The sequence below is a fragment of the Myotis brandtii genome, unplaced genomic scaffold (assembly GCF_000412655.1).
Source record: "Myotis brandtii unplaced genomic scaffold, ASM41265v1 scaffold388, whole genome shotgun sequence".
In the NCBI taxonomy this organism is placed as follows: domain Eukaryota; kingdom Metazoa; phylum Chordata; class Mammalia; order Chiroptera; family Vespertilionidae; genus Myotis; species Myotis brandtii.
In genome coordinates, this window is record NW_005364882.1 from 2,470,962 (window position 1) to 2,496,073 (window position 25,112).

General features: G+C 36.4%; 1 protein-coding gene across 1 annotated transcript in view; it reads right to left on the bottom strand.

Annotated features, from left to right (window-relative positions):
* Positions 1-25,112, bottom strand: part of DIAPH3 (diaphanous-related formin 3) — a 505,494-nt gene that overhangs the window by 328,582 nt on the left and 151,800 nt on the right. The window contains exons 9-16 of the mRNA XM_005872674.2: positions 20,214-20,324; positions 19,814-19,932; positions 18,922-19,038; positions 14,517-14,635; positions 12,386-12,450; positions 5,618-5,722; positions 1,829-2,116; positions 956-1,070 (exon numbers count right to left, since the gene is read on the bottom strand). Coding sequence (XP_005872736.1) covers positions 956-1,070; positions 1,829-2,116; positions 5,618-5,722; positions 12,386-12,450; positions 14,517-14,635; positions 18,922-19,038; positions 19,814-19,932; positions 20,214-20,324 — 1,039 coding nt within the window. The remainder of the gene's footprint in view (positions 1-955; positions 1,071-1,828; positions 2,117-5,617; positions 5,723-12,385; positions 12,451-14,516; positions 14,636-18,921; positions 19,039-19,813; positions 19,933-20,213; positions 20,325-25,112) is intronic.

The following is a 25,112-nucleotide window of genomic DNA, read 5'->3' on the forward strand; positions in this document are numbered from 1 at the left end:
AGGCCAGCAGGGGAGAGCAGTTAGGGGGATCAGGCCAGCAGGGGAGAGCAGTTAGGGGGATCAGGCCAGCAGGGGAGAGCAGTTAGGGGGATCAGGCCAGCAGGGGAGAGCAGTTAGGGGGATCAGGCCAGCAGGGGAGAGCAGTTAGGGGGATCAGGCCAGCAGGGGAGAGCAGTTAGGGGGATCAGGCCAGCAGGGGAGAGCAGTTAGGGGGATCAGGCCAGCAGGGGAGAGCAGTTAGGGGGATCAGGCCAGCAGGGGAGAGCAGTTAGGGGGATCAGGCCAGCAGGGGAGAGCAGTTAGGGGGATCAGGCCAGCAGGGGAGAGCAGTTAGGGGGATCAGGCCAGCAGGGGAGAGCAGTTAGGGGGATCAGGCCAGCAGGGGAGAGCAGTTAGGGGGATCAGGCCAGCAGGGGAGAGCAGTTAGGGGGATCAGGCCAGCAGGGGAGAGCAGTTAGGGGGATCAGGCCAGCAGGGGAGAGCAGTTAGGGGGATCAGGCCAGCAGGGGAGAGCAGTTAGGGGGATCAAGCCGGCAGGCAGGGGAGCGATTAGGAGCCAGCAGTCCCGAGGGGTCCCAGAATGGAGAGGGTGCAGGCCAGGCTGAGGGGACCCCCCCCCCATCCTGTGCACGAATTTATGCACTGGGCCTCTAGTGTGTGTGTGTGTATCTCCCACGTTCAAAGGCTGTTAAATCACATTGTTTACCCATATCTTCAGAAAAAAATCACTTCTACTGTTGTGGTAAATAACCTGCTTCCCTATTTATAATGGTCTGGCCCTCTAGCAACTTCAGCGCGAAATTATAGCTAATTTGCCTACAAACGTCAGGTGGTCATAATAATCTGGCCACTCAGAGTATATATATACATCTTAAAATAATGCTTTCTAGTTGACATATAAAAACTGGCAGTGTTAAAATAGTAAAATAACATATAATCACGATGTGAAACTTACCTTTTTGCTGGCAACAAAATGTATTCTCAAGTTTACAAAGCAAATCCACATTTTCATACTTATTTTCATTTGCCTTTATCCAGAAACAGTTTTCAGTCATTTCATGAGGTCTGATCTGCAATCAGAGAAGACTGATTGATAAATAGTTGGGTGTTTCATCTGTCCCAGCCCAATCATTACATTCAGACCCAGAGTCCCATAGCTGCCAGCCAATGTTTAGGAAGTAATCCTGTATGATTTTTCTCCAAACTTTGTTCAATGAAATATGAGTTCTGCAGGAAGGTAAGCTATGAGAGAAAAAACTGGGAGAACTGAAGCTAAATGAAACAAAGTTTGTTTCTTATCAATTACTCTTGCCAAAACTTTAATTATGCTCATGTGCACTATGACTCAAGTGCAGGACACAGTACCCAGCATTTCCTAAGGTTATGTGAACAACTAACATTGATTCCCACTAAATTTTTAAACCACAAAGCCTTAGTAAAGAGCAAAGAAATTTGTCTCAACTCTTCAAAAAAAAAAAGCCTGTTCATTTAAAATCACTTTTGCCCTGGCTGGTTTAGCTCAGTGGATAGAGCGTCAGCCTGTGGACTGAAGGGTTCCAGGTTCAATTCTGGTCAAGGGCATGTACCTTGGTTACAGGCACATCCCCAGTGCGGGGTGTGCAGGAGGCAGTTGATCGATGTTTCTCTCATAGATGTTTACAACTCTCTATCCCTTTCCCTTCCTCTCTGTAAAAAAATCAATAGAATATATATATTTTTTTAAAATCACTTTTAATGGGGTTCCTACTGGAAATTATATAGAAGTCAAAACAAAAGTAATTTTAATATAGGTAAGAGTATGTTTTCTTCCGTTTATTTATTTACTTACCTTTAACCAGTTCAATCTTCTCATGCTAATTTCAGGTTTAAATTCTTTCTTTGGTTTTAACCCAAATGGCAGGGTCGGTGGAAGAGAGTTTCCTCCACTGAGAAAACCCAGGGGAGGTGGTGGAGGCACAGGACCACCAAATGGCAGGGGCATTCCTGGGAGTGGAGGAGGGGGCGGAGGTGGTGGTGGAGGAGGTGGTGCCATGGGAGGAGGAAGTGCTGGGTGCCCAGTTTCATTTTCTTGTGCTAGGGGCAAAGAGGTCTTTATATCAGCTGGCAAGGCACCAAACTAGAGAGAAAAATAAAAATAAAATAAATAAGCAACATGTCTAAGAACTCTACAGAACATATAAAAGTACACTTCCCTTAAAAATAATGTATTATTGCCGGGCTCAGTTGGTTGGGCATCATCCTGTGTAAGGAAAGGTTGCTGGTTTCCCAGTCAGGGCACATACCTGGGTTTCAGGTTCGATCCTCAGTTGGGGCACATACAGAAGACAATGGGTCAATGTTTTTGTTTCACTGCGATGTTCCTTTCTCTTTCTTTCTTTCTCTCTCTCTCTCTCTCTCTCTCTCTCTCTCTCTCTCTCTCTCTTTCTAAGTATGCCCTCGGGTGAGGATTCAAAATAATAACAATAATAATAATAATAATAATGATGTATTATTTTAAACCAAAAATAAGTAAATATCACAAATTTCTTATGGCTTAACCTAAAAATTCCAGTGAAGTTTTCCCCAGTTTAAGAATATAATTATAGCTTTTGTTTTCATAAAAGTGTAATTAAAAGAAATATTATTCCCCTTTTTGAGGTAGTTTGACCATCCAGGTGGAAATATCCAGGAGGGAAATGGGTACATGGGTCTGAAGATTTGAAATCAGCAGTTTCTAGGTGATGGGTAGGCCATGGAAGTAGAGATGTTCAACTAGAGTTGCACAGAGTATGTAGCATGAAGAAAGTTCTGTGCACAGAATTCTATACAACACTAGCATTTAAATACGAAAAATATCCAGAAAAAGAGGTAACTAGTATTATCTTGCTTTTGCCCTTGAGAAAAAAATCTAAAATTCTCAATAATACCTCCAAAGACATGCCATCATCTGAAACAGGTCAAGTGACTTTCACATACACTTCAACCTCATTGCAATTTCAGGGCCTGGACACACGTTGTTCCTTCCACCTGGAATATCCTCTTCACCTGCCCATCTCCTACCTTTAATCTTAGCAACACATCCCTTCCTCAAGAAAGCCTTATCTGACCACTCATTTCACACTGATAGCACCCTGTACTTCTCCTTGACAGCTCTTACCAAAAGTGTTTCCTAACTTCTTAAGGAATCATTAGCATGTATTTCTTTGATAGATTATAACTCTATGAAGAAAGTGACTTTCCCAGCACCTAATGTTGTGACTGACAGAGAAACAAGGAAAAATGAAGAGTGAAATAAAGACAAATGTGTCCACTGGTCACTTTTGTCCTTATGTTTCTATGGCATGGTAATAATTTAATAGATGCACTGCATTTTGATTGGCATAAAGATGATCTGGGTTCATAAATAATTTTTTGTGATATAATTATTCTCCTAAAATTACTAACTTCAATCCTGAGCCACACATACATACAACTACATTGCAAATTGTAAACATTTAATAAATGTTAATAAATTATTTAAAAAGTTTTATGACATAGTTATGAAAAACAGAGCTTGCATAAGAGTCTGAAATTGACACTTGAGATCAGAGAAAAAATGTCATAAAAATTGAAACCACAAATCAGAGAACATGTCTTATTGAAAGATGAACTATAAAGAAGAATCACTTTAGTGGGATATTATATAGTATTTACTGCCCTTTGAATGTTAACAATGTATGTTTATTATACTCACACTCAATATACATTTCGTAGTTAGCTATTAACATCTTAAAACAAAGATATGGTTGAATTTCTGCTCTAGACTAGTTCATATGATAGTATGATTGAGGTGAATATACTGTTCATGAGGCAGGACACTGTGACTATCTTGCTCACTATTATATCCCCAACATCTAAAAATACTTGGTTGTTAAGTGACTAAATGACTGAAATAAAAAAAAGAATAGGACATATTTTATTCATAACCTTCATAATCAGCATAGCTTTTATCAAAGAGAAGCATCTTAAAACACATGCATAGATTTCATGAGAAATACACACTAATCCAAAGGAAGAATTTGTCATTTGTTCTTCAAAAATGAATATGGTAGCCAATATTATGCCTTCAATTCCAGGTCTTTTTCTGATAGCCATAAAACAGGTCATCATTGTCCACAATTTTATACAATATAGGATTTAATCTCAATTTCAAAATGTAAATTTATTTCTATTGTATATAAAAGCACATGCAACGATAACATATCTAAACAAGGTGAATATGTTTTTCCACAAACTGGAATTTTCTAAATTTAGAGTACATTTATAAGTAACTCTTCAACTGGGAGAAATTAAAAAGCAAAGGAAGTCTTTAAATTTATATTAGCCCAGACCAGAAAAAAACTAATCATAAATATTTCAGCCATTGTCTATAACTCTATCTGAAATAAAAATACAACCAAACATTTCTTTTAATATGATAGACAGGGAGCCATCTGAGAAACATGAGAAAGTTCAATAAACTGTTGCCCTTTCTTTTTATGCACTAAAGAAAAAAAATAATTGAGAATAATTTATTTCTAGATAGCAGCTTTTAATTTTTAATTCTCACCCGAGAATGCTGATTTTTAGGGAGAGGGAGAGAGAGAGGGGAGAGAGAAAAGGGAGAGGGAGAGAAGCATCAATGTGAGAGAGAAACATCCATCGACTGCCTCCCATAATCGCCCCAGCCCTGGATGGAACCTGCAACTCTTTGGTGTACAACCAACGACTCTCCAACCAACTCCAGCCAGGACAGAAGCTTTAAATTTTTGTTTAATTGAACACTAAAAGATAGCTCTTCCTTAGGGTATCTTCAGACAGTCTCTGTAACAAACAATCCACTAAGTATTCAAAAGAAAAAAAAATTGCCAATAATATAGGAAGCAGTATACCAATATACAAAATAGTACATGAGACTATTTCAGCATAACCATAACTTAGGATAAAAGGAAAATGATATTAATTGTTCATCATCCTATATATAAATCTACACGATGAAATTTAGCTGTGAATAGTCTATCTCTTCATCCATTAAAGATAAAGGTTGTATTTCTTGCTATCTAAAATGTTTTATGTGTAGAGGGTGTGTATGAGCTATCTGCTTCACAATCCAGATTTGTTCCCTCTCTCTCTTTTTTTTGGTCATGTTTTAAATCTGTTTACTTTTGGAAATTGAAAAATTATCAGAAAATGTTCTCATTCAGCTAGAGGTTATCTCTCACTGCAAGGTACCCAAAAGCTTAAGGTTTTAAAAAATAAATAACTTGAGCAATAATTTCCTGTAGTAGGATAAAGATCAGTGATGAATGACAAATCTAAGATGAAAAGACTTTCTTACCCTCCGTGTTTAATTACTTAGGAAATGTGACATTACGAACAAAACCCCAACGAAACATAAGGAAGCAGATTGGTTAGTGACAGTTTAGACTTTCTTAAAAAAGCAAATTGAAAAGTAGAAAAATAAGTTTCCTAAATATACATATATACATATAAAAAACACTATGAAAACATACAAGTGAAATTAAAGATTAAACATTTTGATGCTGTGAAGATATGACATGACCTTTGCGCCCCTGGTAAGCTTTTAATACTAAATTCCTCTGGATAGGTGGTATTTTACCTGAGACTTGAAAGCCTGTAACTCTGCTTGAAGCTCATTAATCTTTGCCTCTTTTTTCTGCAATTGAGCCTGAGTTTCTTGGTGGTCGGTAAACTCTTTTTCAAACTGAAAAGAAAATATGAGAGAGAGATGGAAATGAAAAGCACTTTTTATAGAGAAATATGACTCTAATCATGTCAGCAGAACATAAACTTTTATGAAAGGAATGGTAGATTTTTGCTGTCACCCACAGCCTTTACTGAAGTCCTACCAAAATCATTTGCAAGGCAGCAGACAAAGCCAGAGATGGAGTCCGTGACCTTCTCTCAGCAGAGGAAACTGGCCCATAGTTATTTGCAACCCTGTCTTTTTTCTTCAAAGTCCCTAAATTTCATGGTGATTTTGTGTAAAATAATAGAGAGCAAACCATTGTACTGAGTTTCCTGACCCCTACCTGCAAAAATGTATACTTGAAATTTACCTAAAGTTTATCAAGAGGACTTAAAAAATTCCATTTTAATATTTTTGTTTATGAATAAATAACTCATTATATAAATGCATCAATTACTTGGCTTTTTCTTACAACATCAGGAGACTTAAGAACCCTGATGTAGGCTCTAAGCTTCCACCATTTAAGAAAATAAAGTCTGTTTCATTTATTATTAATCTGTTGGAGATTAATCTTTGGGAGATTAAGGATGAATTAATCTTTCAAAGTCCCTAGTGTGAGAAAGGTAAATGGTAAAATTTGGCGAATCCAATGAGTTTTTTTAATTTATATAGCCACTCATCACAAGTTCCCATCTTGCATTCAAATAGCTTACTATCATTATGACTGAAACACCTCTCCTAATAGAGGTAAATTTAAATAGGGTATTTTCTCATTATCAGAAACAAGTATTTGACTCTTTTTTTAAAAAATGTGGGGGTGGGGGGCCAATCAGTTAAAAATAATGCAACTATTTCACAACTGTAGCCTGAAACTTTAAAATGCAGTCACACCTCAATAAGGAAAATAACAATATAGAACTCGACAGTTAACAAAGGGCTGCATGAATCTTATTCTGTCCTTAACACAGAGCCAGTTACTAGTCCCTCATCAGACAGCCAAGAAGTAAAAGATGTGAGATTAAAAGCCAAATTGTGTCTTTAAAGTTTGAGTTATTTAGATGAAACCACACTGCCTTCCTACAATTGATGTTCAGATAATGCTTTACAGCTTTTTAATAGACTTTATTTTTAGAGCAGTTTTAGGTTCAGCACAAAATAGGCAAGTTTCAGAGATTTCCCATATGCACCCCTGCCCCCACACGTTTTGCCTCCTGCATGTTTTACAGAGTTGAAAGTACAAAAATAAGCACTTTTGCATTTTATCACAAAAACAAATATGAAATAAATATTACAGTTCTCATTATAGTTAGAAAAATAAATCCCAGACTCATGATCCTCTCACTCCAAACCTTGTGTTCTTTTATAAAGATAACAGAAACTACTAGAAAAAAAAAAGATGCAAATATCTTTTACCTCTCCCAAACAATACCAGCATTATCACTCCTACTACTACTGCAGCTACTCTAAACCCCTCCTACCATTAATAATTTTAAAAAGATACTAATCTTGCCCTGACCAATGTGGTTCAGTTGGTTAGAATGTCGACCTGTGTGTGCAACGAAGGGTCTCGGGTTCTATTCCCAGTCAGGGCACATACCTAGGTTGCAGGTTTAATATCTATCTCTCTCTCTCTCTCTCTCTCTCTCTCTCTCTCTCTCTCTCCCTCTCCCCCCCCCCCCTTCTCCCCCCCCTCCCTCCTCCCTCCTTTCCCCCTCCCCCTCTTCTCTCCCTAAGCCTTGGATGAGGATTTAAAAAAAAAAATGCTAACTTAAACCTAGTAAAATAACTAATATACAAGCCACAGCATGCTTAGAACTCAGAGGATAACCCAAAGCCCTCCTGTCACCCAGGGATTCCACAGGAACTGGCTAAGTCAATTGTGCTCAGGGCTCTGTTGCACTGTGAACTTCTCTGTCCTTCTGTCCTTTGACTCACCCCATGTCACCTAACTAATCTTATTTTTGCCTCAAAGCCAACTTCATTAAACAGTGTTCCTACTCCATACTCACTTTTCTGACCTGCTGACCTTCATTCACTTCATTATGCACTACAACTAAGCTATCATTCTTTCACTCTAAAAACTACAGCTTACCAAATTTCAAATCACCTGGACTTCTCCCAGCCTCACCTTGCTTGACTTCTCTATAGTTGTGCTATTTAATAGGGTAGCCACTAGCCACAGGTATAAATGTAAATCTAATTCAAGTCAAATAAAGTTAAATTTTCAGTTCCTCAGTCACACTAGCCATTTTATAAGGGCACAATGGGAACACTTGGTTGATAGCTACTATGTCGAACAATACAGATTATAAAACACTACCATCATCCCTGTCTAAAACATAAATACTTACAAACTTGTCCCCATATTCCATCTCCCTTCCCCTATATGTTCCATTGCAACACACTTGTCTGGTCCTCCTAATTTATTGACTGCTCCTACCAGTTCTATACAAGTTCCTACTCTTCAATCCAACCCTTTAATGTTGCCATTGTATTGGACTCCTTCCTCACCCTCTCCTGAACTCACAACACATTTTTCATTGCATGCTCTCTTCCACACCCATATGCTTCAATCACCATTCTTATATTGATGGCTTCAAAATCCTGCTACCTAGCTCAGTTTCTCATCTGAATTCCAGACTACTTATCAGTCCTTAAATGTATTTTCAACTTCTTAATGAACATTTTTCAAGATAAACAAACAAAAAAAAAACACAGTATTTTCAAAATCAATATTATCTTCCCCCTACATATTTTGGGGTTTTTTGAATACCGCTATTCTTTCTAAAGGACAGCTCAAATGACACGTCCCCTTTGCCCTTAAACCTTCTTCATTGGCTTCACTATAAAGGACATGCTCATTAACTTAATATCTAAGAACTCTCCAGCATATGGCCCCAGACTACCTATTTCCCATTATGCAATAAATATCTAATAGCATGCCTACATGTGTCCCTCAGAGTGGTAGGTGCTAGAAATATAGAGTAGAACAGAATATGGTAATTGCTTTTAGTGAGTATAGTGTCTGGTGACAAAGAAAAATCAAACAAGCCAAAACCTATACAAATTACCAGCAATAAAGACAGACAGACAGACAGACAGTGAATGATTCCTGGAGGAAAGATGTTGGACCCCAGGTTCGCAGCTAACATTTCAAATAGAGGAACCAGCATTGGATGACAAGCAATCCCTTATAAGGGGCACAAAAAGGTGTGAGAACAAACTGCAGGGGGAGAAGCTAGCAATGTAATCAGAAATGGAATTGTTGAAAGCAGTTTTACAATAAGTCAAAAAGTGTTTTCTTTTTCCTAAAACAACATTGAGAGGTAGTAAAGTATCTATAATAATAAAAGCATAATATGCTAATTAGACCGGACGTCCTTCCAGACAAAGCCAGGGCTGCAAGGGAAGCACAGTCCCGGGTGTCTGCCAGTGGCCGGAGGGAAGCCTGGGTCCCAGGTGCCAGAGGGAAGCCAGTGCCAGCAACCGGGGGAAGGAAGGCCTACTATTGCACGAATTTTTTGCACCGGGCCAGTAGTTTATAAGAAGAAAATAACAATCAAATTTGTACTTTGGAAAACCCAACCAGCAGCAAGTGTGAACTGAAAGAGAAACACAGAGGCAAGAAAATGAGTTTAGGGGCTACGGCAGTTATCCAAGTGAACTAAAGGCCTGCATGAATGAAGGTAGAAGATAGGATAATGAGAAGAACATGAAGCAAAATATTTTTACAGAATTCAAAAAGGTGTCTGACTGAATGAAGAAAATGCGTGAGGGAACATGTAGAAGATGACCATGGTGTTCTGCTGCATGACAAGCTGCAGTGTTATAATTTGATGGGAAAGATGAGGATTTAAAATGCAGGGTGAAAGGCATTTTTAGGCACAAGAAAGATTAATTTGGTTTAGGGAATGTTCAGCTTGAGTTACCTATAATAAATTCAAGCCTTACCAGTTTGCTCAGTGGTCAGAACATTGTCCTCGGACTGAAAGGTTGTAAGTTTAATTCTGGTCAAGGGCACATACCTCGGCTGGTCAGGGCGAGTGCAGGAGGCAACCAATCGATGTGTCCCTCTCACATGGATGTTTCTCTCTCTGTGTCTCTCCCCCTCCCTTCTACTCATTCTAAAATCAATGGGGAAAAATGTCCTCAGGTGAGGACTAACAACAAAAAGAAATTCAAATTTTATGTATGGCTCCTTATTATCCCACCTTGTTGCCTCATATGTATCCATTAGGACTCACATCAGCTACCACTTCCTTCAGTGAGTCTTCCCTCCACACCCAAGATTAGGTGAGGAATGCTTCCTACAGGTTTACACACCACATAGGGTTTTCTACCCTAGTAATCATCAGGATGTAATATAAAAATATCAAAATGTAGTAACACTCACTAACCTAGAAGTTCACTAATAGTGCAAAATCTTTTTTATTTTACTCATCACCTTTCCAAAGCTTTAATTCATAATTAAACTCAATATATCTTTGTTGAATGAACTAAGGAGCTAATTTCTGTCCAATCTTCCTTTACATGTTAAATAAATAAGTCACTATCTATCAAATAATAAAGCCCCCCAATCTCCCAGCATCAAAAACTTTAAGAAGTCATTTTCTCTATTCTCCTTTTGATAACTGCTCAATGTGTACTGCTACTTAACAAGAAATAAAAAAATTAAATTCTCATGAGTAAGAATAAAAAAGTCTTTTTCACAATATAAATATGTACACTATCATATTTTATAGGCCTTAGAATGAGATTCAAAAGAATAAAGAATTGTGCAGGGGAACAAAGATAAAACTATCAAAACAATTAGTCATAATTAGTACACATAAACAGAATTTAATAAATTAACTTGGCCATATTGAAAGTATCATTATTATTACCAAAGAGACAAATATCTAGATCCTCCCTTAGAAGAGAATCAGACAAAATATAAACTTTGCTTTAACATCTTTATAATACCTACAGTCAAATCACAGTAGCCTAGGGGATAAAATGAGCCTACATTAAAGACGTACTTTATAAAAACTGATATGATACCCATCCAAAAAGAGTTACCAGAGCAATATTACGCTTACAATATTACACGCAAAAAATGTCAAGAAACACAGTTAAGGTTGAGGCTCTGCTTAATTTCAGTCCCTAGGGTAAATGTATTAGTGCATCTGTACAAGAAGGTTGATAATTCAATATTCTCTGTGTACTTTCTGACATTTCTGGTCTTCATTTTTCAAATTTATGCACCAAATAAAGAATGTGTCTAGCAACTAGGATAGCTTCCTGCCTAAAGCTAAGTATTTACATGTGTCCTTATAAAGCTATCAGAAAGAAGTTCTTGCTGATATATACAAAATGGTATGGCAGTAGAAATCTTTTATGGAGCAAACAATATATTCTGAATATACCTAAAACACATAACTTTTGACTAAAAGGAAACAACTAACCTTGAACAAGGTCTTTCTTCTACTTACATTTAAAGCTTACAATTTTAAAACAATGTATTGAGGAAGTTATCATGTTTAACACCACTCATATAAGCTATATACCTAAAAATAATTATAAAAGCAAATTTATACTATCTGGGATACATCCAAATTAAGTACCTGAAAGTTTCCTACTATTTTTCCCATGAAGAGTAAAAATTCTAACTGAGCTTAGAATATAAAGTAGATGGGGTGAGGGGTTACTCGTTAATACAGACATCTGTCAGGTATAACACTTAATTTAAAAGATTCATATTTAAATGATCACCATTGTGAATATCTTATTCACAGCTGTAATCCTAGCCTGTAACCAAAAGTCGGAGATATAATACCCTCTCAGTAAATGTTTGGTAAGCCTTAGAACAGCTTAGGAAATTTACAAAGTTTTTCGTAAGTTACTGTTAACTTATGAAAAAGTGCCTACCATTTGCAGTTACCTTTTATCTTACAAGTTTATAAAAATGTGCAGTTTCTTCTCAAAATTTATTTAAGACCAAATACAATAAAAATGTAGGTTGTACGGCATGGTGCCTAACACATAGTAAGTGTTCACGTTCATCAAGGTGGTTGTAGTATAATTATTATTATTTATCCTATGTAAGAAACCAGTCCTATGAATCCAAATCAGAGTGAATACCTAAAATGTGAAGACAACAACCCCCCTCCAAAAACAAAAAAAGAGAGAGCAAGAGAGAGAAAGTGTAATGGGTACTTACTAAGCAGAGATAAAAACACCACCTTAAAGAAAAGTGACGAAAGAATGGCTAGATAGTTAGTGATACTACTAGGCTGAAATAAATGAAATTGGCAATATCTGATATATTTAACCTATGAAAATGATAATTTTTTATGATTCAACCTGATCTAAAATGAAGTAGCTTTAATCAAAACAGCAAGCAGCCCTAGCTGGTTTTGCTCAGTGAATAGAGTGGCGGCCTATGGTCCGAAGGGTCCTGGGTTCGATTCCAGTCAAGGGCATATGCCCAAGTTGCGGCTCAGTCCCCAGTAGGGGGCGTACAAGAGGCAGACAATCAATAATTCTCTCTCATTGATGTTTCTATCTCTCTCTCCCTCTCCCTTCCTCTCTGAAATCAATTTTATATATATATATTTTTTTAAGAAGAAAGTGGCAACAACAAAGACCCTAAGGCAGAGCATACCTTCAGCGGTTCCCCAAATAATAAAAGTCACTTACTTTCTTGTAAAATTCTGATGCTTTCTCTTCAGACTCTTCTACTTTCATTTGATCTATGCAAATATCTAAAATTCCAAAGACAAGAAATTTTAAACTGCAGTGCTTCTCAAATTCGTTATGACTTTAAAAGTTTAGAAAGAAATAAAAAAGCATCAGAAAGATTTAGAACAGTGCCAGTAATAAAATAAGCAAAATAGAGAAACATATTACACTGTTGGAATGAAGAAGAATTTTCTAAGCATAATAACAAGGCCATAAAACATAAAGGGAAAGACAAACCCTACCACAATTTTAAACTATTAGGCAAAAGGAGGAGGAAGTTCAACTGTAACATACAATACTCAAAGGTTTCTATCATCAGTCCATAAATATTTTGAAGGAAGAAGAGATGATATCCAACACAAGATAGGAAAATGGGCCATAGTAATGAACAGAAAGTTAAGAATAACAAAACTAAAAATTGCTAAAACAAATGAATAAATATTTTACTTTCCCTAATGATATGAAAATATAAAATTTTTAATAATAGCAAAGATTAAATAATCCATAATGCCAAACTTGGAGGTGGCACAGAGAAACCAACTTGCCAACATAATAAAAGTATAAATAAGAAACTTCACAGTATAAGCAAATCTATTTCTAGGATTTTGTCTTTAGGAAGGAATAGTGATTAAAATAGTTTACATTAGGCTCTGACTGCTGTGGCTCCGTTGAATGAAGCATCCTCCAGTGCACCCACAGGTTATTGGTTCGATTTCTGGTCAGGGCACATGCCCAGGTTGTAGAGTTCGATCCTTAGTGGGGGCACATACAGGAGGCAACTGATGGATCAATCGATCTTTCTTTCCTATCTCGGTTTCTCTATCTATCTGTCTGTCTTTCTCAGATCACCAAAACATCCTCAGGTTTCCCCCCCCCGCAAAAAAAAAGTATATATAGGGTGTCCCAAAAAAATTGTATACACACTTTAACAGCTGATAGCTACCATTGCCTTTATAATTATTAAAAGTGTGTGCATGGATTTCTCATAATGTATTTTATCCCTACTTTTATTTTTTAATGAAAATAATACATGAACATGGCTTTCAAAAACATTGCAGAGGATCTTCTAATGAAAAGTAATAGTGAACCAAATCAACTGCATTGAAAAGTAAACCCCACTCCCTAAATGGGATCTCTTTTAGCCCTTTCTGTTTTAGATTATTCTGGTGCTTAGTTTCTAACTCTAAATAAAATGCTCATACTATTACTTCTTGACATATCTATTTAAGACATTATAGATAACTTCCTGCTATAAAAGAAGGAAACTATGATCCCTATCTAATCCCAATTTTGGTCATTTTACTTTCTAAATTGCTTGGCTCCATAGTACTAAATAAATACTTAAACTTCTGATTCCTGTTAGAGTGTCTCTTGATTTTCACTATAATACATGAAGTTATCTGTGCCCCATACTTTCCAATATCTGTCTCCCAAACTGTCCAACCTTGTATCTTCTCTCATCTGTTCATATCCACACCATCTGTATTTGTATCGTTTAGTGCATATAAACTTATTCTAAACATTTAATATCAATAAATAAAAAAACATAACTATGTAAATATGTTTCACTTATATAGTCAAATTGTGTTCAAATATTATATTTCCTTCCTATGTCTTCTATTCAGCAAGTGCTAAATGACAAAAACACTAACTCAAGAAAAAAAAAATGCTCCTAATGTCCAGGAATAAACTTTCTTTTCAAATACTATCCGAAAATCATTCCACATTTTGAAATTTTACTTGAAACCTTGAATTTTATCATTGGTAACAAATTTTATCATTCATTTTCCTTAAAGATATAAACACTTCAGCAGCAAGTGTGTGCTGCTCTAGCCGATTTGGCTCAGTGGATAGAGCATTGGCCCACAGACTGAAGGGTCCCAGGTTCGATTACACACAACATAGTGAAAAAAGACAAATAATGTCTTAATATTATTATGAAAATAGTTTTAACTATTAGAACCCCTAAAAAGGATATCAAGGGCCTCCGTATTCTACAGGCCTGACTATGAGAACAAATAGTCTAGAGCTAATCCAGGGGGTAAGAGACAATAAGATATTTCCATTTAAATAACAGAGGGATACTCACCAACAAATTGACTTAAATCTAAATCTAGTCTTTTTCGGTATGTGAAGTCTGGATCCATCCCATCTCTATGTAATACAATCTGAGATACACACTCATCAATTAATTTGAAGTACTGTTGCCTAAATCAAGAAAAAGAGTGTATATTGAATTCACTAGTGTAATTTTACATTAAAACAAAATATCTTGATAAGTTTGACTTCAAGTTTAATAATTTACTTTGTATAGTTTCAATAGATGACATAACAGATTTAACATGGGAGTGTCAGTAAATAAAATTACCCTATCACTTTCCTCCTAATGATTTTAAGACACTCTATTTTTATAACTTTTTCGCAAAAATAGTGTGCTTTAAAGATGATTTTCTTATATAAATCAGAATCTTGACTTAGTAGGCAGTAAAAGAGAAAATATTAAGATAACCTGAGATATGTGCTCAAAAGCAATCCTCAATAAAGATCATCAACCAACCACTCTACCATACTGAAATATCTACCATTGGTTTGTTTTATTAACATAAATAAAACAAAACAAATTTCGAAAATTTCTCTGGAAAGTTCTTCAAACCATAGAATGTATATGGAACCAAATTAAAAACTGATACTATAAATCATATACAATATCAAATAAATAATTCTTACTCAAAAAAAGCTAGAAAAATTTAGTATAACAATTTTGTCCAAAAAATTAACTAAAATGCCCAAAAAGGTTCATGTTTCATTCCAGTTCAGTCCACTTATGTGTGTAATAAGCTAAAGAACATCCCTTCAAACTCAAGCCAACACATGTGAAAGAAACAGCTAGAATATTTTATAAACAAAACCGAACTAAAGTGATAGGGTGGGCAATATATTCTAATAAGGTACAGTCAGTCAGTCATCACCAGCTACTCTCCACCCCCATAACTAATTTTTTCCCTCAATGACTTTCTGCATATATTTCCTCTCCAAACTTTCTTTCCCATCTATATGATGGCCTCTCTAGCCACTCAGGCTTTCCTTCCCTGTAAACTGCCCTTACCCAACTTATCCTACACCTCATAAACCATCCATTACATGCAATACGTTTTTTTAAAAATTAAATACTTGAGTTCTGGCTAGGAAAGAATTCAGAGCCAAGACTCCAACTATAAGAGAACATTGGTTTGGTAAAATCACAGAGGTAAAGGAAGGGCCCTTAAAGCTTGGGAGGGAGGAAGGTAATGGTAACATGCCTGGGGGTAGAGGGGAAGCCCAGGTGTGCTCTGTGAAGGAGAATACCTGCAATAAGATTTACTACAGCTTAACATTAGCAAAAAGACTATTGCTCATTAATTGTCAAAGTAAAAATGTTCAGGACACTACTTCTGGATACAAATCAAAGCAAGAAGGTATTATCAACTGCTTTCAAAAAATAATCTCTCACTCTCTAATATTTTAGCCATAATCACATTTACACTTAAGGTACATAAATTGCACACATATTTGTATCTATCACATTTGAAGATTTAGATGATGCACTTCCATTCCTTTTTTACTCATTCACTGCTATCCTAATGCTGTTTCAATAATGAAAATATTTTAATTAAAACCATAATCTACTTATGTCATTGAAAGAAAAAATCATTTCAGTAAATATTTTCCCTCCTCCACATGCCCAATCATGAGCTCGTTTATGATATTGCTGAAATTTTGTGTAAAAACTCTTTCAGCAAGGCTATATTAGCAGAGAATAATGTACATCTGATTTCCAGAAATGTAAATTGAGAAAATAATCTCTATGACTGATATCAGTAAGTTAGTGTATGTCAGAGGAATATGGAAAAATCTTAATTAAGAGATTAACACAATTTCATTATATACTGATAAAAAGCCCTATTAGAATATATTTTAAAATCATATTCACTTTCTCTGTAATATTTTTACAGAATATCAGAAATTATCTCCTACGCACATTCAACTAGCATAGTATTCTGCACATGGTAAGCCACTAATTTTTGTTGCAGAACTGAATTTGATCTCCTCCTCCACTTTCCAATTATCTTACTGAGTTTGATTTTTCTTGGTTGGCAGGGGCATCCTTGGTATACCTTCTCCAATCAAAATCCCTTACAATAAAATGTCCTTATGTTCTAAATGTGGAAGTGAAGAAATATTCTAATTTTCTTATCTACTAACTAGTGTCCCAGTGCACAGATTCATGCATATTGAAAGGAAATTAATTAGAAGAAATATTTTAATATCACTATTTGCCCTTTTTCTATAATAAAAGTGTCAACCAAATTCATGATCGACAATGACAGATCGAAACACACGCATGTGACTGGCGCCAACAAGAGCTTTATATGTATCGCGAATGCGCAAGTCAACTTAGCCTTTTATATATATAGAATAAACTTGTTTAATTAGACCTGCTTGCTGATTTAGCTAAACTTTTTCCAGCCCAGTGAGGCACCCCAACTTCTCTTTCAGGTAATTGTCAGCAACACAGCAGTAAATATCAACACAAAGCAGATTATTATTGTATATCACGCAGGGAGGACAAAGAGTAAAACATTTAACTGTGGCAGCGTTTGACTATATTCTGCACAGTGAGAAAACCTGAAGTCATTTTCAAAGTCCACCATTTCTTACTTCTTTTCAGTTGGGTCAAGTTTCTAAGCTTTCTAAATCTCCATTTCCAGCTAATGAAAAGAAAATAGGATTCCACCGAGTCTCCTACCTACCTACTCCAGGACTTCTGTGAGGATCAAATGAGATGAGGCACGTGCAAACACTTCACAGATATTTGGTTACAGTGTAAAATGTTTGCACCTGGCTACAAAGCAAGTCAGGTTCCTGGGCTGAAGAAACTCCAAGGAGGCTAGTCACTAGGTAGAGGAAACTGGGCATTGCTATGTGACATCATTACCTGGCATCCTCAGCAACCATTTCTGGGCTGAGCTGGGCTGGGCTGCACTGTGGGTCTCATTTTGCACCATGGGACCTTGGCAGGGGTGGCTGTGATTTGGTGGGGTGTTGCTCCGGAGTGGTGGCGGGGCCTATGTCAAACTTGGGGGAAGCTGAGTGTTGGTTTGTCGGCGCCAGGTCCATGGTGCTGTTTATTTTTAAATGACCAGTGCATGTCATGGCAGCTCCTGCATTGAGTGTCTGCCCCCTGGTGGTCAGTGCACATCATAGCTACCAATCCGACAGATGGACACTTACCCTTATATATATTCTTTTAAATGAGATTACTTTGCATTCTGAAATCCATTTATTTGGCACCAACTCTATTTATTAAAAAACTAAATGAATTGTTTATTTCAATTAAACTATTTCATAAAAATAGTTTAAAATATTCAATAAACAAAATATGTTCAGATAATGGAACACTTCTGAAAGGTAAAATCTAGGTTCATCTGAGATAGTGATACCAAAACGAAGGTAATACCAACAAGATTCATAGAATTGTACACCAAAAAGAGTCAATTTTACTGTATGTAAATAAAAAAATGAATGTATGACAAAAATTCTATGTAAATGGACATAATTCTAACTTAATCTTGTGATAAATGCATAACCTCTTTATAAGAACAAAAATAACACACCCAGAGGACAGGGCCTAAATGAGACATTTCTAGCAAATCCTTCAAGACTTAATTTCTAGCAAATCCTTCAAGACTCACAGTATTTGAGAATGCAATTTCAGCAAAGCTATAATTGATGTCAACATAAATAGTTTTACATTGGAAGATCTCAACTTCCCTCATAAAATAGTAATAAAAGCAAAAAGAGGAGATTGAGAACATTTATTGAGCATACACCAGTTGCCAGGTATTTGGCTAGGAGTTTTACCCATGTTACTGTATTTCATTTTCATAGCAACCCAGGCAGATTAGGTGCTAATGTCCACATATAGTTACATATAAGTAAGGTATAAACAGGATAAACAATGTGTTAATAAGGTTAAGATGGTTAGGACATCAATGATTAAAAGTCATTTGTCTTGCTTTTCTAATACATTAGCAACGTGAATTAAACCTATAGTATTAAGGCACTGTCTACCTACTTAATAAAAGCATCATTTAAGTGCTCTTCATGTAACTTATAAAAAGAAACTCATCAACATTTCTGCTGCCTAAACACTAACCAGAAAATATTATCCATCACATGATAAACTAGTAATTTGTTGCTAGTTTGCATTTTTATTCAGATGAAAAGCTGTAAACAAGACTCCACTGGAGCTTAAAAAAATAATAGTAATATCATTTTACCATCATCCATCTAAGTACGTGCCCAGAGGAAACACCACATTCTATAAATGAGTATTTTGATAAAAAAAACAAAACTTAAAATTATTTGCTTGCCCAAATCAAACATTGGGTGAATTTCACAATTAACAGAATTTTATCAGTAAAATAAAACATCAGAATATAGCTTCCTCTTACCTTATAAAACAATCATTGCGAATGAGTAAAAGATGCTGAAGAATAGAAATAAAATATTTCTCTGCTCTAGTTTCCTTAACTGTGTTCCACACCATGTTGTAAACATCATATGCTTCAGTAAATTGATTAAGGAATATGTGGATTTATTTATCCTCTACACTGAACTGAAATAATATGACAGAATCTGCTCTGTAGGACTTCTAAAGATTATTGTGTATCTCACCCTAAAATAGGCATCATGCATACCAACATGTAATCAAACAGGGTTAGTTAGAATTGAGAGTAGAGGGAATTGTGTGTAAATGACAACCCAACACTTCTTGGCTTCTTCTTTACAATTCAACCAATCTCCCTCTCTAGAGCCAAGATGCTGCTGGAAGCCAGTACAATAGGCAGCTGGCTGTGATTACAGTATTGGGTCTGGGAGAAGCCCCAGTGAAGGACAGGAACCTGGCAGATCTCTGAGACAACAAAACATCTGCAGACCCACAGAGTTCACAAGGGCCCATATGAGTATGTACCCAGGATGTAGGGCAGGAGCTAACCAGCAGGCTATGGTCCCCTAATTCCTACTGCTGGAAACATCAGAGGAGGGGAGGTACCAAACATAAAAAGAAGAACCAACAGATTATACACAAAAACATAAGACACTAGTCTAACAGAATTCACTTGTATATTGTAACATCCATTTACTTATGTATGTACTCATAAAAATCACACATTAAGTAAAATATAATAAAAGTTTATACAATTATCCTTCTCATTCACAAAAGTTTAAATTTATATTGTTTACCAGTATTAAGAAGTTTACTATTTTATGGGATAAAGGTTGGTTGGTTAGGGTTTAGCAGTAATTTTACATATCTGAATAGATTTTAGAATAAAAGGATATTCAAGTTCAGCCTTAATATCTTGCAGACGATGAGAGAACTCAATCAAGTCTTCTTCCTTATGCTCATCAAAAACTTTAAGTTGGATATCCAGGCCATCATTCTTAATGCATTTTAAATTCTAGAGATAACAAATAGAAACTATGATAAACTTTTCATCCATAATGCAAAAAATTAAATAAAAACATAAACAATAAACCAATCACTCAATTTGATTTATAACATTCAAACATTTAAAGTGTTACTCAAAAATCTTATCATCTAGTTTTAAAAAATAAATTTTAATATTCAAGCCTTTTTTTCCCACAGAGAAATTATTCTTGAAGGTAATTTACCTACATTTCCCCCTACTCAAGTACTCCTCTAATTTAAATATTAATAAGGAGACTGCACAGCACTTACTGGCAATATCTCTTTCAATCCACAACGCATAAATTCATTTCTGATGTGAAGCCGGAAGTCCAGATCATCAGGAGATGTAATAAGGGCATTGATGAGCTGCATACATGCTACCTGCAATATATTACACAGACAGAGTTAGACTTGTATTCCAACATTTAAAAAAAGAGTAACAGAACTAAAACATCAAGGTTTTGTTCCAAGTACTATCAAATATATTATTTCACAGGAGAATCTATAAAAGCAATAATGCTTATGTAAAATACTTTAGTCAACTATAAATTATATAAGAATTATAGTTTCAGTGGAGTTCTTAGTTTTTCAGGTAGTAAGAGATCCTTGTGGGAGAGCAGAGATGGGGAAACATTAGGCATTGGCACTATTCCACAGAAAACTTTACTCTAACCAAAGTTAATGTCTTGTCCAAAAAATGTCACTTCATACACATATAACAAACTGTACACATCCTAGTTGAAAAACTATAAATCTCAAATAAATGGCTAACACATAAAATAGGATAATAAGATCATTTTCCATCATCAAGAGAGATCTTAAGTCCCAAAGACTTCAAAGTCAATAAGTGTCCTGAATCTGGTTGATGGGGTTGTTATAATCAAAAATATATTAGGAACACCACACAATTAATTACTAAAAGTTAATTTACCAGGCAATGGTTCTTACCCTTTGGCAAAAATTCAAAATTACTGTCACAACAAAAGCATAAAGAAATAATATAACTAACATTATTTTTTAGTATATACTTAAATGATAAAAAAATAAAATTTCACTTCATGTTTAACACTCCAACTTTCAACCTCTCCATTTTTTTAAATCCTGGCCTGAAATATATGGTTTATCATCTAAAATCCATATAATGGAAGCAAGAGAGATTGTCTCTAGAGAAGCAAAAGTATGCTTTGCTGTTATTTTTTCTAAGTCTACATTCAACCAAAGTCTAGCAAGAATGACAGGCCTACTGATCAATGTTTAACTTCATGCTGTTCCCTAAATTGTCCTTTCTTTTTCCCTTAAGGCAAGGTTTATATGAATTTAAAATGCCATTTTTAGATTAAGACACCAATGGGGGGGGTCTCAGTCCCTGCTGGTTGCAATATATAGTAATTGTCATATTTTATATGTAACTGTTAAAATCTGACCAGTATCCTTCTACTGTCAAAACTTAAGACTGTTTAATGTAGGGTGGAAAATGTGCCAGAAGAGAGTAAAAAGGAAAATATATTTTTTTAAAAAAAGAAAAAACTTTAAAAAGAGTCAATCTTTCCAGTACATGGTCACTGAACTGTAATCAGTTCATGCCAAAAGGTCAAGTTTAAAATGCTTTCTTTCCACTTCCTTGGTAGTCATTACCTGGTATCCACAATGTTTTTCTTGGCAATACTGTATAAATTTAAAAGATCACAAAGAGCATATAAATAATGTTTCTGTACATTCAGAGAAATGAAATCAGTGTTAGTCAATAAGTTTCTGAAAAAGATGAAAATTGGCCACTCAAACAAAGCCGCAAAAATAAGTAACAAAAATTAGCAGCAAATATCACCTAAATGGAATTTAGATGTGTGTAGAGAAATAATAGCATGAAATTAAGGAGAAAGAAGAGAAAAGGATAATAGAAAATAATTCTAGGAAACATTCTAAAAGGCAATTCACCATAAAAGGAAAAATAGGAAATTGATTTAACTTGAAATGATGAATTCAGTTCTATAAAATTCCCTTTTCCTAATTCAAATAATTTGCCATCATGATCTACAACCACTTTGGTTAATCATATTACTTATAAGAATTATGCCAACATGTCTATCTATATATATAAAAGCCAAGAGACTAGAATGACGGAATGACAGGGATGACCAGAATGACCAGTCACTATAATGTGCACTGTGGTGACTAACCGGCCCGAATGGGGCCCTGAATGCCCCCCCGCAGTCTCCTGTGGCCCTTTCCCACAGTCAACACTGCCCCCGATTGGCCCCCTCTATCGGGGGCAGGGCCAGCTAACCTCCTGAGGGCCCACCCCAGGCAGGCCCAGCCCCGATCAGGCCCCAATCGGGGGTGGGGCTGTTGGCCAACCTCCTGCCAGCCAGGCTCCTATTGGCCCCCATCAGGGCAGGCCAGCTGGGCCCCACCCATACACGAATTCGTGCACTGGGCCTCTAGTAACTATATAAACAAAATATATTCTTTCCTTTCAGATATAAGAAACTCTATAATCAAGCTAAAGACCAAGGAGTTCCTTCTTTTTTCTTTATTGATTAAGGTAAACACATGGCCCCCCCACCTCCACACTCATGCCGACACCCCCTGGTGTCTGTGTCCATTGGTTATGCTTATATGCATGCATACAAGTCCTTCGGTTGATCTCTTACCCCCTTCCCTCCTGCCCCCCAACCCTCCCCGGCCTTCCCGCTGCAGTTTGTCAATCTGTTTGAGGCAGCTCTGCCTCTGTATCTATTATTGTTCAAAAGTTTGTAATGGTCTCTATTATCCATGAATGTGTGAGATCATGTGGTATTTTTCCTTCATTGACTGGCTTATTTCACTTAGCATAATGCTCTCCAGTTCCATCCATGCTGTTGCAAATGGTAAGAGTTCCTTCTTTTTTACAGCAGCATAGTATTCCATCGTGTAGATGTACCACAGTTTTCTAATCCATTCATCTACTGATGGGCACTTAGGCTGTTTCCAGATCTTAGCTATGGTGAATTGTGCTGCTATGAACATATGGGTGCATATATCCTTTCTGATTGGTGTTTTTGGTTTCTTGGGATATATTCCTAGAAGTGGGATCACAGGGTCAAATGGGAGTTCCATGTTTTGTTTTTTGAGGAAACTCCATACTGTCTTCCATAGTGGCTGCACCAGTCTGCATTCCCACCAGCAGTGCACAAGTGTTCCTTTTTCTCCACATCCTCTCCAGCACTTGTCGTTTGTTGATTTGTTGATGATAGCCATTCTGACAGGTGTGAGATGGTACCTCATTGTTGTTTTGATTTGCATCTCTCGGATGATTAGTGACTTTGAGCATGTTTTCATATGTCCTTGGCCTTCCTTATGTCCTCTTTCAAAAAGTATCTCTTTAGGTCTAGAAGTTCCTTTTTTAACACATATATTGTTGTATCACATCATTTCACACTGATACAGCATTATCAGCAGCACTAGGTGCCAAATCAATTCCTAGAGACACTGAAGAAGTTTCATGAACTATAAAAGTAAACAAGACATGTTGCCTGCCCAAACATGAGCAGGGTAAGTCAATGGAGATAAGGCTGGACAAAGAGATAGGACAGATGAGGCACCACCTTCTGTGCCAAGTCAGAAAATTCAAATGCAATGAAAAATAGTAGAAACCATAAAGGATTTTATGCAAAGAGTCAATAATAGATGCAATAGACACAAGTTAAGAAGCTATTGCAGAAGTAACTTTGATACAGGCAGCTAAGGGAGGGCTTGAACATTTGAAATACAAAGAAGAAAAACAGATTCGGTGTGATGGCTGGATTGATAAGGGGTTGAGGAAGAGGAAAAGAGTTTACTAGAGGCCTGCCACCTTTGTTGTTCAAGTGGATAGGAGGTGGTTTTTACAGAGATGTAAAATGCAAGGAGAGTAATAAGTTTTGGACAAGAAGAGAATAAATCCCACTTTTAAAACTGTGCAACTGAAAGTAACAAAATTAGTTATTGAGTACCTACCCTGTTTCACCTGGGGATATTAATAGACATAATAAGTGAGATGTTCATCATAAAGAATTAATCACCATACTCTGCCTGATGTTCCAAAAACACAGCATATGATCTCCATTAATTTGCATTATGCCATCCTAATTGTTTCAGTAGCAGTTCTGAAACTGAGGAGAGTGAGAAAACAGAGAGCTTCTGCCCTCCTTAAGATCAACTAAAGATTCTATTCTTTGGACATCAGACTGCAGTTCACTTTCTGTTTTTATTAGCTCATGCATTTCATTCCTTCAAAGCCTATTTTTGGTGCCTACTATGTATCAGACACTGTTCTTTGTGCTAGGGATACGGCTATTAAAAACAAAAACAAAAAAAAACACCACAATTCAAAGAATGTAACTGTCAGTTATCAAGAAGGGAAAGACTATGGGAGAAATGGGCTTGGGAAGATAGATCAGGAGTTCATTTTGGGAGGTATTAAATTGGAAATATCTATTTGTGATCTTTGTCAAAAAGAGGGGAGAAGAAAATTGGACACAGGAAACTCTAATTCAAGAAGGAGATCATCATAGCAAAAGTACATAAACACCAAGATCTTAGATGGATCATCTAGGGCAGCGGTCGCCAACCTTTCAGACCTCACCAGACCACCAGTGGTCCGCGGACCACCAGTTGGCTACTGCTGCTCCAAAAGTTTCCTTAAACCAGCGGTCGCCAACCTTTTGAACTTCATGGACCACCGGTTGGCGACTGCTGATCTAGGGGGTAGTAGAGAGATAGAAAAAAATGACATAGAAGAACTGATAGGGGCATTTCAGTTGTAGGTTTCAATTTTTAGGTTGAGGAAATAAAGTAAAAATCCAGCAGTGAAATAGAAGAAAAGGAGATTTTCCACATAAGTGGCATTCTGAAAGTATGAGAGGAAATTATCTCAACAGGGAGAGTGATCAACTGAGTCAAATGGTCTAACAGGTCAAACAAGATGACTAATCAGTTACCACTGCATTTGTCAAACTGGTGATTGAAAAAGAACAGTTCTACAAAGGAGACAGTAGCTGCCCCAAGTGGAAAACACTTGCCTTCTCACATGTACCTCATGCAACAGTAAACAAAAGCACACAGTTAAAACTGGCTCAGAATATTCTCCATGTTCCAAATGCATCTACTTCAGAAATACTGCTTCTTAAACTTTCGTTTAAACAAATCTGC